Below are 14,627 nucleotides of genomic sequence, written 5' to 3' on the forward strand. Positions count from 1 at the left end.
CTTTTGCTGCATCTGCTTAGCATAAGTTGCAGGCAGCTACCACTGTGTTTCTCTGAGCCTTGTACATCCTTTTTCCCCCCTTTGTGCCTCCTTCTGTCCCTTTTTGTGTCTCCTTCTGTCTCCTTGTGCCTCCTTCAGTCCATTGTGCCATGTCTGACCCCCTGTTTGTCCTTCTGTCTCCCTTTATGCCTCCTGTCTCCCTTTGTGCCACCTTCTATCTTCATGTGCCTCCTTCAGTCCCCCTGTGCCACCTCTGCCTCCTTCTGTCCCCCTGTGCCTCCTTATGTCCCCTTGTGCCTTTCTTTGTCCCCCTGTGCTACTACTGCCCCCCTGTTCCTCCTGAAGTCCCACTCTGCCTCCTTCTGTCCTCATGGCCCTCCTTCTGTCTCCCTTTGTGCATCATTCTGTCTCCATGTGCCTCTTCAGTCCCCATGTGCTACCTCTGCCCCCTGCGCCTTCCTCTGTCGCCCTGTGCCTCCTTCTGTGCCCCTTTGTTCCTTCTTCTTTCTCCCAGTGGCTTTGTCTGTCCCCCTCTGCCTCCTTCTGTCTCCCTGTGCCTCCTTACATTCCCCTCTGCCTTTTTCTGTCACCTTTTTGTGCCCCCTTCTGTTCCCCTTTGTGCATCATTCCTTTTACCCTTTGTGCCTCCTACTATCTCCCTGTGCCTCCCTTTGCCCCCTTTGTGCTTTTTTTCTGCCCCTCATCGTGCCTCCTTCTGTCCCCTTTGTGCCTCCTTATTTCCTCCTGTGCCTCCTTTTGTCTCCCTTTGTGCCTCAATCTGTCCCCCATTGTGCCTCAATTTGTCCCCCATTGTGCCTCAATCTGTCCCCCATTGTGCCTCAATCTGTCCCCCATTGTGCCTCCTTCTGCCCCACTTTGTGCCTCCTTCTGTCCTTTTTTGTGCCTCCTTCTGGCCCTCTTGCCTTCTTCTGTCCCCCTGTACCGCCTGCTGCCCCTCTGTGTACCTCCTTCTGTCCTCCTTTGTGTCTTATTCTGTCCCCCATTGTGCCTCCTTTTGTTGCCCATTGTGCCTCCTTGTGTCCCCCTGTGTGCCTCCTTCTGTTTCCTTGTGCCTCCTTCTGTCCTCGTTTGTGACTTCTTCTGACCCTCATGCCTCCTTCTGTCCCCCTGTGCCTCCTATGTCCTCCTGTGTGCCTTATTCAGTCCCCCTGTGCCTCCTTCTGTTCCCCTTTGTGCCTCATGAAAGTGGAGCCCTGCCTATGTGGTTTTCTGGTGAAACGCTGCCTGCATTGTGTATTTCTGGTGAAATGCTGCAGCCTTTACAAGTTTTTTTTCTGGTGAAACGCTGCAGCCTTTACATGTTTTTTTTCTGGTGAAACGCTGCAGCCTTTACATGTTTTTTTTCTGGTGAAACGCTGCCGCAATAAGTGTAATTTCTGGTGAAACCCTGCCGCATTATGATTATTTTCTGGTGAAACGCTTCTGCAATACGTGTATTTTCTGGTGAAATGCGGCTACATTACGATTATTTTTTGGGGAAGGGGGGGGGGGGGGGGGGGTAGGCGCCACAGGTTTTCTCACCTGGAGTGACAAAATGGCTAGAGGCACCCCTGCATTGACCTCTTCAAGCATTGTCCAAACAAAATGTCCAACCAGCTATTCCCAAACTGAGAGGCACAATCTTTCCATTAGGCCTAATATCATATAGACAAGGCAGCAGCTGGAAACTGGTCTTTAGCCAGCCTGTGTATCTGCGCGCTATTATTATTGTTAATAAATAAGTGGAAAAAAAAAAGCAGCTGCTGTCTTTATTGATCCTTTTATACGCTTAAAATTTGTTTTGCATGAAGGTATAAAGTAATGATATCCAGCACCAACCTGCTTCAGAGTACTTTGTGCATAGTAAGTTGTGCTGTTTTACTGTGCTGTGAAACTTCAATAAACATACTACGAAGCTGCAGGATATCATTACTTTTTACCATCATGCAATATACTTTCCTGCTTTCTATGGTGAAGCACATCCTGTGAAGGTGACAGGAAGTTTGTGCAGGCACAGGGGAACCTTTGACTCCCATAACCCCTGAGAAAGACACATCATCAGGTGCCAAGACCTAACTTTCTCCATTTCAAGCTTAAAATCTGTTTTATTTAGTTCCTGAACTGAATTTTGCATCATTTGAGTTGCAGGCACCTGTTGGTGCAACTGTGGTTAAGTGTGACCTATTCTCCACTCAACTAAATACACAGTATACTTTTTCTTTTTTTTTTTTTCTCTATGCAGAACAGCTATTGTCAACACGGTCCTGTCAGAAGCACCTCAGCACAGATGACCTAAAATATCACTTACTGGTAGAGAGTCTTGGACAGGCAGTGTTGGACTGTCCTATCCTTACTCATTGTCACTACAAGATGACTTCTCCCATTGACAGAATTTATATGAAAAGTTCACAGGACATTAAAGATCTTAGTTGACATATAGTTACCTACAGCTGAAAAGTTACATACTTACCTCAGTAGTTGATAGTCCAGAGGCTTCCCCCATCCTCCTCAACCCCACCAAACTTGTGTTAGGATCCTCCGAACATATTCTACAAGGGCTTGTTGAATATATCTACTGTATGTGGCCATGCTCCCATCTGTGTTCAAGCATGGCCAGACTGTATACAGTAAGTGCAAGTAAGGCCACCACCTGCACAGTAGCATTGAGTCGCTTATGCACAGAGGAATGCGCAGTGTGGCCATGCTCGTGCATGGATGGGAGCGCGGCTGTGAAAAAGAAGAGAATGTCAGCGAGTGGCGGTGGGGTCAAGGAGGGGAATGGAAATCTCTGGATTATTGAGCGGCTCTATGCTACTGCACAAGTGCAAGCTGTCTATGCACTTGCGCAGTGCAGCAAGGACGGGAGTGACGCCGTGAAGAAGAGGATTGGTGGGCTGCAGAAGGGTCAGAGATGCCTCTGGTACATCCAGAGGCTTCCCTCTACTGAGGTTAGTATCTAACTTTTTTGTCTTATTAAAGTCACAGGTTTACTTTAAGAGCTGAACAGATGGCGCTGCCGTCAACATACAGTATGCATCTGAACGAGCCAGTAATAGAAAGCACTGGCTTGACAATTTCTGGTGATTGTGTTATCAATGTGAAGGCAAGTTCATATACAGTCACACTGCAGGAAGTCCCATGATTGCTGTAATTTGCTGCCACAGCATCCATGTGACTCTGCTGTGCAGAGTACAAGTATGGTGGTAAAAGGTGGAATTAGAGAATATCCGCTTGCCTAAAGACATGTCCCACAACAGATCCGGTGAAACAAAGTCTCATAATGACTGTAACATCCAATCACACAGCAAGTATGTGACTTTGTTTCTGGAGCATGTGAGTCTGCATCAGGCTGTTTCTGTCTCTCCTCTCTTTGTGGCTTCTTTGTAAAAGGGGGAGGTAGAATCAGATTGTGCCAATACTTTGCGTAAAAATAGAGTCTGGCTGGATAACGAAATGGCGCTGGTGGTGGTGGGTAATGAAATTTTAATAACGATAAATATCGTTGTCAAACATTAAAATATAAAAACTGGAAGGCGCTGCCTATATAATTGAATAGCAATAGGATAAATACAATTACAGGGAGTGCAGAATTATTAGGAAAGTGGTATTTTTGAGGAGTAATTTTATTATTGAACAACAACCATGTTCTCAATGAACCCAAAAAACTCATTAATATCAAAGCTGAATATTTTTGAAAGTAGTTTTTAGTTTGTTTTTAGTTTTAGCTATTTTAGGGGGATATCTGTGTGTGCAGGTGACTATGACTGTGCATAATTATTAGGCAACTTAACAAAAAACAAATATATACCCATTTCAATTATTTATTTTTACCAGTGAAACCAATATAACATCTCAACATTCACAAATATACATTTCTGACATTAAAAAACAAAACAAAAACAAATCAGTGACCAATATAGCCACCTTTCTTTTCAAGGACACTCAAAAGCCTGCCATCCATGGATTCTGTCAGTGTTTTGATCTGTTCACCATCAACATTGCGTGCAGCAGCAACCACAGCCTCCCAGACACTGTTCAGAGAGGCTTACCAAACACACAGGAGAAACTCACTTCCCAAACAGTTCTCTGCTGCTTATATAGAGCCTGCAGGCTGCTTGTAAGCCAATCAAGAAGTGCACATACACATGACACCTAGTCTGCAGTGATTGATTCAAACAGAAGCTGAGCTACTCAGCTAGTCATAGGAGAGGGTTTCAGTTGCATATAGACAATGGCTATATGGCCAGCAGGGGGCACCAGCGTGCAGGATATACCCTCTCATCTGCCCCCCTCCTAACTAAACTGCATGGGAATCTATATTAAAATTTAAAAACAATAATGGTGCACAAGCCAGCCTGGGGCCCCAGGAACTCTCACTGCCCGGGGCCCCAGAACCAGCATGCAACACCATATGTGAGCGCAGCCAAGCCCTGGATCTGCCACACCCAGGAGCTTGTCCCCAACTGCTCTGAAACTTACCAAACACACAGGAGAAACTCACAGAGAACTGTTTGGGCACGCTGGTGCCCCCTGCTGGCCATATAGCCATTGTCTATATGCAACTGAAACCCTCTCCTATGACTAGCTGAGTAGCTCAGCTTCTGTTTGAATCAATCACTGCAGACTAGGTGTCATGTGTATGTGCACTTCTTGATTGGCTTACAAGCAGCCTGCAGGCTCTATATAAGCAGCAGAGAACTGTTTGGGAAGTGAGTTTCTCCTGTGTGTTTGGTAAGTTTCAGAGCAGTTGGGGACAAGCTCCTGGGTGTGGCAGATCCAGGGCTTGGCTGCGCTCACATATGGTGTTGCATGCTGGTTCTGGGGCCCCGGGCAGTGAGAGTTCCTGGGGCCCCAGGCTGGCTTGTGCACCATTATTGTTTTTAAACTGTTCAGAGAGGTGTACTGTTTTCCCTCCTTGTAAATCTCACATTTTATGATGGACCACAGGTTCTCAATGGGGTTCAGATCAGGTGAACAAGGAGGCCATGTCATTAGTTTTTCTTCTTTTATACCCTTTCTTGCCAGCCACGCTGTGGAGTACTTGGACGCGTGTGATGGAGCATTGTCCTACATGAAAATCATGTTTTTCTCGAAGGATGCAGACTTCTTCCTGTACCACTGCTTGAAGAAGGTGTCTTCCAGAAACTGGCAGTAGGACTGGGAGTTGAGCTTGACTCCATCCTCAACCCGAAAAGGCCTCACAAGCTCATCTTTGATGATGCCAGCCCAAACCAGTACTCCACCTCCACCTTGCTGGCGTCTGAGTCGGACTGGACCTCGCTGCCCTTTACCAATCCAGCCACGGGCCCATCCATCTGGCCCATCAAGACTCACTCTCGATTCATCAGTCCATAAAACCTTAGAAAAATCAGTCTTGAGATATTTCTTGGCCCAGTCTTGACGTTTCAGCTTGTGTGTCTTGTTCAGTGGTGGTCGTCTTTCAGCCTTTCTTACCTTGGCCATGTCTCCGAGTATTGCACACCTTGTGCTTTTGGGCACTCCAGTGATGTTGCAGCTCTGAAATATGTCCAAACTGGTGGCATCTTGGCAGCTGCACGCTTGACTTTTCTCAGTTCAAGGGCAGTTATTTTGCGCCTTGGCTTTTCCACACGCTTCTTGCGACCCTGTTGACTATTTTGAATGAAACGCTTGATTGTTCGATGATCACGCTTCAGAAGCTTTGCAATTTTAAGAGTGCTGCATCCCTTTGCAAGATATCTCACTATTTTTGACTTTTCTGAGCCTGTCAAGTCCTTCTTTTGACCCATTTTGCCAAAGGAAAGGAAGTTGCCTAATAATTATGCACACCTGATATAGGGTGTTGATGTCATTAGACCACACCCCTTCTCATTACAGAGATGCACATCACCTAATATGCTTAAAGAGAATCTGTATTGTTAAAATCGCACAAAAGTAAACATACCAGTGCGTTAGGGGACATCTCCTATTACCCTCTGTCACAATTTCGCCGCTCCTCGCCGCATTAAAAGTGGTTAAAAACAGTTTTAAAAAGTTTGTTTATAAACAAACAAAATGGCCACCAAAACAGGAAGTAGGTTGATGTACAGCATGTCCACACATAGAAAATACATCCATACACAAGCAGGCTGTATACAGCCTTCCTTTTTAATCTCAAGAGATCATTTGTGTGTTTCTTTCCCCCTGCAGTTATCTTCCACTGAAGTGTCAGGCTGTTTCTTCCTGCAGAGTGCAGACAGCTGTGCCTGTATGTAATTCCTCAGTATGTGAAAGCCCAGCCAGCTCAGAGGAGGATTTATCCAGCTTGTAAAAGATAATAGAGCAGAGAGAAGCTGTACTAATCTAAATAACACACAGGCAGTGTGCAGAGAGGGGCCTGGAGGGGGGAGATGCATCACAGAACCACAACACTGAAGAACTTGGCAGCCTTCCAGACACAGGCTGACAAGTCTGACAAGAGAGAGATAAGTTGATTTATTACAGAGATGGTGATAGTAGAACGTGCTGCAGTAAGCCAAAACACATTAGAATAGATTTTGGAACTTGTAGGATGGAAGAAAACCAGATGAAATTTTTGTTACAGAGTCTTGGTAGTAGGCTTTCGAGCCTATACAGCTTGGAGTAAAACAACATGCATAAAGAGGATGATGTGGTCAAAATACTCATTTGCCTAATAATTCTGCACTCCCTGTATAGTTGACATTCAAAGTTCTACCTCCTGCTGCAGCCGTCTTGGGTGGGGTTATCCCCTTCTTCCCTACCTCTTAAAAAAGAAAGATCTATATACTCATAAGACGTGCGCTGGATATAAACACTCACTATTTATTGTTCTGATAATAGGACACTTTATTAAAACAGGGTTATTAATCCTAACACTCAAGTATAAAGTTATATATCTAACAATCCTCACTCACTTAAAAACATCCACACTCAAGCAATTTGGTTCCCCTTAACAGAAGTAAAAGTAAAAAGCATTGCTAAAAAATCTTTTCCTGAAAAAAGCCTAGGTAGGTAGTCTCTAAATCCAAAGAGAAATTATCAGATAGTGCCAGGAATGCCTAGAGTAATAGGTGTGTGTGTGTGTGTGTGTGTGTGTGTGTGTGTGTGTGTGTGTGTGTGTGTGTGTGTGTGTGTGTGTGTGTGTGCGTGCGTGCGTGCGTGCGTGCGTGCGTGCGTGTGTGTGTGTGTGTGTGTGTGTATACTGGCTAGGCTGTTGATCCAGGAGAGTAACTACAGTATAAAGTATGCTCCTCTGCCTCTCTCTCCAACCAAACCTTGAAGCAGGGAGCTTCAACCAGTTTGAAGCAGTTTTCTTCATGCGGTTTCTGCACACCATGTGTGTCTGCATGTGGTTAAACGCGCACGTTTTTCAAAGAAGCTAATGTAATTGGTACAGAAAATGCACACTACACTATCAGTTTTTTTTTCTCTGCATGCGAAAAACGCATTCATGTGTGAACTAGCCCATTGATTGTTTTCATTATAACTAATTCACCACTAATGGTAGCCATACATCTAGTGATTCTGATTAAATCGACAAAGCGATCAACTTTATTAAGGAATCGACATCAGTATGATTGATTGAAAGTTGAGTGACTAGTGACCCACACACTACAAGCGATTCCTATGCGATTCCCCTTCACTAATTGATCTGAATGATGTTGTGTCTCCATGCTCCGGATACAAAAATTGATTCAGAGTCGATTTAATGTGAACAGTAGCCGATTCCTGTGTGATCGACCGATATCTTGCTTCCTGCTCAATCAACTAAGCTGGTCGATTTGACATGATATCGGCCACTTTTTATAGATTGGGCATACTGGAACACAGTCGATTCCTTCTCGATTCCATAAAATTATTGAATTGAACGGTCGATCGTACAGCCAAATCGCTAGATGTATGGCGACCTTAAGGGTTTTTTCCCCTAACAGACCAGAGCAATTTTCACATTTTAGAAGTTTTAAAATTCATTCGCCAATAACTTTATCACTACTTATCACAATAAAATTGTCTATATCTTGTTTTTTTCACCACCAATTAGGCTTTCTTTGAGTGGAACAGTTTGCTAAGAATTATTTTATTTTAAATGCATTTTAAGGGGAATAATACGGAAAAAAAAACACCAGGCCATTATAGTTTTAAAATAAAATGTGCTACTATAGATAAAACCCACACATTTTAGTTGACCATTTGTTATTACAATGTTTAAAATATTTCCCTAGTACAATGTATGGTGACAATATTTTATTTGGAAGTAAACGTGCATTTTTTCAGTTTTGCGTCCATTACTAATTACAATCCCTTATTTGCAAATATAAAAGTGTATTATTATTATTTTTTTTTAAATTTCACTTTTCTTAGTACAAGTGTCTTACTAACTATGGGAGGGGAGGGGTTAATCAATTAATAAATGGGGGATTTTTTTTTTTGATGTATATAGGTGTAATTTTATTATTTGGCCAAAATATTTTCTCCCCCTCCCCCCCCCCCCCCCCCACACACACGCACGTACGCGCACACACACACACAAAATTCTCCGACTCCTCAGTTTAGGATTCCTCCGACTCCGACTCCTCGACTCCGGCTCCTCTAATTTGCATATTACAATTTTGTTGATTAAAAGTATGTAACATGAAATTCGTCTCTTAACTGCCAACGCTTAGGAATTTTACAAGACAACTGAAGTGAGAAGGATATGTAGACTACTATATTTATTCCCTTTAGACTAAAACTAGTCCTTGGTAAGAGTACTTGTAAAAGGTAAAGACCAGAACAAAGAACATCTATCAGGCCCTAGGCAATGTAACTGTGGGTACATGTAAGTGTGATGTGCAGGTACTCTGCAGGGGAATGAGGAGATTCTTCCTATATTACACATTCTTCATGCACAATCTGAACAAGGTTTATGGGTGACAGACAACACCTCTGTGTTCAATGTGCACAGCATTCTCAGTGGATTCCCTGCAGCTCTGTGGGGAGTGCATATGTAGAGTATAGTACTACTGTGTAACAAAGTAAACCTGAGACAGATAAAATTAAAGTTTTATACATACCTGGGGCTTCCTCCAGCCGCCTTCAGGATAATCAGTCCCTCGTTGTCCTCCACCACCTGGATCTTCTGCTATGAGTCCAGGTCCTTGAGCCAGTCGAGCGTAGTGCGCATGCACACACTTCGCCGCCAGGAGCATACTACACCTGTGCAGCACTATTGCGCAGGTGCAGAATGTTCCTGGCTGTGGGAGCGGCATGCGGCCGAACTGCGCTGACTGGCTGAATTACCAGGACTCATAGCAGAAGATCCGGGTGGTGGAGGACAGCTAAGGACTGATTAGCCTGAAGGGGGCTGGAGGAAGCCCCAGGTATGTATAAAACTTTACTTTTCATCCGTCTCAGGTACCCTTTAATTTGTAGTCACCAAACCAAATTTTAACAACATATCAAATTATTTGATTTCATCAGCAAAGAGTACATTTGCATAAATCAGCATCAATGCAGAATTATTTCCATCTCATTGACCATCTCTATTAGTGACACAGCTACACATCAGGCTTTATTCTTACAGCATAGATGTTATTTAGTATATATAAGAGATTCCTGTGTACACATCATATATACAGTCACAATCAGATGTGTATATCTGACCTTAAAAATACGGGGACTGCTTTATTGAAGCAGCACAAGTAACTAACTTTGATTGGTTTATTTCATTTTTGTGGACTAAGCACAGCTATTACTGTATATATACTGTATATATACATTATTTTCAATGACTATTATCTGAGAAATAGAACATTTTATCATATTTTCTATTTTAATTACATTTACAAATTCATTAGGAGTCGGAGTCGGTGCATTTTTTCCCGACTCCGACTCCAGGCACCCAAAATTGCCCGACTCCACGACTCCGACTCCACGACTCCGACTCCACAGCCCTGCATATATCTACGCCTCTGGGACTTTTAATTTAGTCCTGTGAGGCGTAGATATACTGCCTCGGGAGGCATAACTAGTTAAATGTGTCTTCCTGTGCAGAGAACTTGCACAAGAACAGACAAGTGTGCTCCTTGCGTGAGGGCCAACCTCATCATTCACAGCCTCTGCTCCTTCCCATTGTGATAACCCCTATGCCTGAGGGCTTCACCTGCTGAGGGCCATATAACTAGTGTGGCCAATGGCCATCATCATATCCACCCATAATATTGTGGCCACAACAAGCCCTGCTATGGGGGGGGGGGGAGGGGGGGGGGACTTCTGTATCACAGGGAGGTAGAGTGAATACTCTGGACCTTCTGTAGGTCTGGGTCCCCCTGTTGCTGGAGGAGCTGCTCCCCCAGTATTTAGGCCTCTTTACCGGTGTGTCTCTGAAGTCTGAAAGGTGGGTTACATTAACCTAAAGGGTTTTATGCTTTGGTTTTAAAGTGATTAGACTAAATGAAATCTAAATGTATTTCCTTTTACTTTCCATAGATATCCATAGCACAGATCAGAGGAAGCATGCAAGGATACACACTCCAACAAGATATCCACCTTGTCAGGCTGCCACAGTAAAGTGTGAGGATAATTCAGAGGAAGAAGTGATCAGCCCTTCCTGGAGACATGAGAATGCTTGTGAGCCCCAGTCATCAGGCAGCACTTTAGACCACAGCCAGGTAAGTCTGGGCTGCCTGCTATCACTAGGGGTGATCAATGGGATGCTAAGAATTACAAGTTCATGCAAATGTTATGCTACTTTTTGAAAATGTGGGCAGCTTGGAAATCAAATACAGCAGTTGCTAAATTTGACTAATCCATTTCCACAGAGCCCGTGACAAAATTCCTCCAGCACTCAAAGCTGAGACATTAAAGTGCGCCTCTCCATCCCTCCCACCCCAGCCGTCACACACCGATTGCTAGACTAAAGCCACATACACACGCCCAACAAAAGTCTTTTAAATGCACGATTATCAAACAACTTGAAAAAGTTGGACAACAGTTGGATTGACTTGAGCTGTGTCTTATCAGTCGTTGGTCGCCTCTTATCAGTGATAACGCCTTGTTGTCTTGACAAAAGTTGTCCAACTTCTTCAAGTTGTATGATAATCATGCCTTTAAAAGACTTTTGTTGAACGTGTGTATGAGCCTAAGAGGCGCCCCAGGGCCTGCAACACCTTAGTCTCTAGTTATCTAGCTTGCAGTCACTGCCCTATATCCCCTTTTCTTATCATTCTCTGCTTCAAACACAATAGGGGAATGATAGCTGAGTGAGTTGTGCGCCCGCTCCTACACTGCACCCTGAGGCTGGAGCCTCTCTCGCCTCGGCCCTGCATTTCCAAGCAGCTGAAAATTAACATTTAACATTGACCATCCCAAGTTGTTACTGGTAAGAGATTACATCACATTACAGAACCGTGTTTCATGCAAAGGGTGAAGCAGCTTTATCAAGCAGCGATATCAAAAAACAAATTCAGAATCTGGTTTCAGTTATCGGAGGTGTACATTCAGCCTTCTTTCACTCCTCAGGAAATTGAAAACCAATCACTTGCTGTACGTATAAATTGCAGCCAATTGTCAAGATGTTATGCGTATGCTAAAACGTTATAACGACCAGTCTTGAGCTAGGCACACATGGGTTGATATGCCAAGCCAAAGTATCCCTCTTCAATTGGAATTCGGTTGGATAGAGAATCAGTTCCTACACAATCGATAAACTGCCTCAAATCTGTTGAAAGTGAATTAGTTGGATGAGGGCAATAGACATGCAGCAGAATGGGCCTTGAAAAGCAATACCTGTGTACTTCAGTCACATCAAACATATCCAGTTTAGATTTAGACTCAGTTCCAGAATGTTTTTTTTTTCTTTGTTTAAATTGTTTTCCAATCCCAAAAAACCCATGAATTTCAAATCAGTTCAAGAGCAGATGGAAACAAATGTCAAATGGCAACAAATAACAACTCCTTCCAACTGTCCCTTCTACTCTCACTTTTTTATTTTAGTTCTGAAGAGTGAGAGAAGACGTTAATAACTTTTAAAGGGGAATTTGTTGTCTGGGATTTGTTGTCAGGATTATAGTCTCTTCATTTCAGCTGTACACATTGCTGGGATAAATGGCATGCTTTATTTCAGCTTTCTTTCAATGAGGTAGATTCATTATTGTATATCGCACTGTTCAGCATGAGGTAAATGTAACGCTGCATGCTACGCGTGCTGCCAGCAGCATAGCGTGCGCTCTTAAGGTCCGGCACCGCCACTGCAATACTTGACTAGCGCGACCGCTGCTATGGCAATTAGTAGCGGCCACACTAGTCAAGTATCGCGGTCGTGGTGCTGCACTAGTGCTTGTAGTTAAAAATGAGTGCGTGCACCTTAAGCGCATGCTACGCTGCCAGCAGCATGCGTAGCGTGCAGCATCACATTTACCTCACGCTCCTCAATTTACCTCGCACCGAACAGTGCGATATACAATAATGACTCAACCCCAGTGTTTTTAAGTACACATAAAATACAACCATTTCATGTTGTTCCTAACAGAAACTGCCAAATGGAAGTGTCACTGTGCTGCCAGTGCATGGATTAGTGCAGGTGTTGATGAAGAGTGACTATAGCTAATTGCTCATACAACAAGGTGAGGTTTTAGGGCAGACCTGTACTCTATAGGTGCAGTATGAGCTTTCTGTCAGACGTAAGGCCCATACACACGTCGGATTTCCGTGAACGACGGGTCGTTTGACCGTCCCGTCGTTCAGTCGTTCGCCCCGCTAAATCGGGCGTGTGTACAGACTGTCGTTCGCTTGATAAGAGTGAGTTCAAACTCAGTCTTATCACGCGAACGACAGTCTGTACACACGCCCGATTTAGCGGTGTGAACGACGGGACGTTCAAACGACCCGTCGTTCACGGAAATCCGACGTGTGTATGGGCCTTTAGACATATTGAGCTGACTGCCTCCCTAATGGTATGGACAGATATGTCCGTCCATAAAAACATGCTGTGAACAGTATAAACGTTCATACACATCAATACTCTCCTGCACTGTATACTAGACCCTTGCTTGACACATTTTGGCAAGTTACAGGAAAAAAAAAGTTTTAAAAATAAATTTTATCACTTTTTGCACAGAAATCCTGGGAAAATTGAACGCCAGGGAGGTTAGATGGAAAGATCATTTTCAATATCATTAAATTTTGTATAGTCTTGTGCAGCACTGATATGTTTATGGAGATTTTACAGTCCTACTCAAAACATGTGAAGCACAGCCTTTTACCAAAAGGGCTGCACCCCAAATCAAGTGGACAATGTTTCTATCAGAATCTCTGTCACCGGTGGGTTTCTCTGGATGGGAAGGCTGTGTGCTGTTCTTTCACTGCTTACAGTGATGGAAATGGGAAGCCTTCAAGAGCCACATAAAATGGCAAGCCGGCTGCATTCGGCCTGCGGGCCGTGAGTTTGACACCTGTGCTGTAGATAGTTACAAATATTGGGATTTCTGATAATCCTTGATGTGACCAGGTGTATTTTTATATTACATTACATTTTTCAATCCTATTTAATCTTTTAATAACTGGATTGGAAGCTAGAACACCAGGCAGCTATTGCATTTCCATGTTTGCCCACACCAGCCTTTCCATTATATTTAACTGAATTTTGTTTCCCATTTAAAAACTACAACGCTACAGTTTTGGTCCTGCTGGTTCTATTTTTTTTAGTCATTGGAAAAGCAGGAATATATATTTTTTTTATTCCATTTTTAATCAGTCTTCGTTCATTTTTTTTCTCCTTAGGTTTGTGCAACGGCCAGTGAAATAAAGCAGCTAGTAATAAAAAGGATTGAGAAAGAATGAAGACTGAATGAAAATGGAGGCATTAACTAAAATAATAATAAAAAAAAAACCAGCAAACGTTTCCTGCTTTCCATGACTAGAAAAATATTCTTCCCTTTGCAGCCATTTATCACACATTCTCTGTATGGTACATGACTTGTGTAAATCATAGGATATGTGGATATAGGTTTACATAACAATTAGTAGTGTTCTTGAACCACAATAACAAAAAAAATGTCTGTCACTTTTTTTTTGGCTCATACAGAGCAAACAGGATGTAACATTAACTTTTGCCTCCCAACAGCCTAATACAACATCTTCCTCTGACCTCTCCACATATTAATTCCAACCAACGGAGTAGGAGTTTTCTTTAAAGAGTACCAGCAGTCACTGGTGTTTCTTTAACAGGTTCACAGCATCAGAACTTTGTTTCTCTTATACAAGCCTCATTTTTAGCTGCACAGAAGAAAACTGCCCGGGCTTTTTTCCCCTGATGCTGTGCAAAGCATGATGGGATTTCTGATGCTATTGTTCTCGTTCTGCTGTTTTGGTGCAATTTTTTTTTTTTTACACTTTGAATTTGACATTTGAAGCCTAGCTTGTGCAGCTGGGAGGGGTAATCAGGACACAGGACAGTTGGAACGGTGTCTCCTGCTCCTTATCACCTCCTTTCAACCAAAAAGATGGCTGCCCCCATGAATCACAAACATTTGCCTGTTCTTTTAAAACAGGGTGGGTAAGAGATTATATTACCTACCTATTCTAATTAACATAACTAATGTAACATAATGACAGTATGTTTGTTTAGGCTGAAGTTCCCCTTTAAGGACTGTCAGGAACCGGCCCGCGGC

At 43.3% G+C, this 14,627-nt stretch overlaps 1 protein-coding gene across 3 annotated transcripts in view; it reads left to right on the forward strand.

The window, feature by feature from the left end:
- LOC137566578 (multifunctional protein ADE2-like) overlaps positions 1 to 14,627 on the forward strand; it is an 86,890-nt gene that overhangs the window by 48,914 nt on the left and 23,349 nt on the right. For all 3 annotated transcript variants that reach the window (XM_068278603.1, XM_068278604.1, XM_068278605.1), the window contains one exon: positions 10,447 to 10,628. In XM_068278603.1, the coding sequence (XP_068134704.1) occupies positions 10,447 to 10,628 (182 nt within the window). The remainder of the gene's footprint in view (positions 1 to 10,446; positions 10,629 to 14,627) is intronic.

This window comes from Hyperolius riggenbachi, chromosome 1, assembly GCF_040937935.1.
Source record: "Hyperolius riggenbachi isolate aHypRig1 chromosome 1, aHypRig1.pri, whole genome shotgun sequence".
Classification (NCBI taxonomy): Eukaryota; Metazoa; Chordata; class Amphibia; order Anura; family Hyperoliidae; genus Hyperolius; species Hyperolius riggenbachi.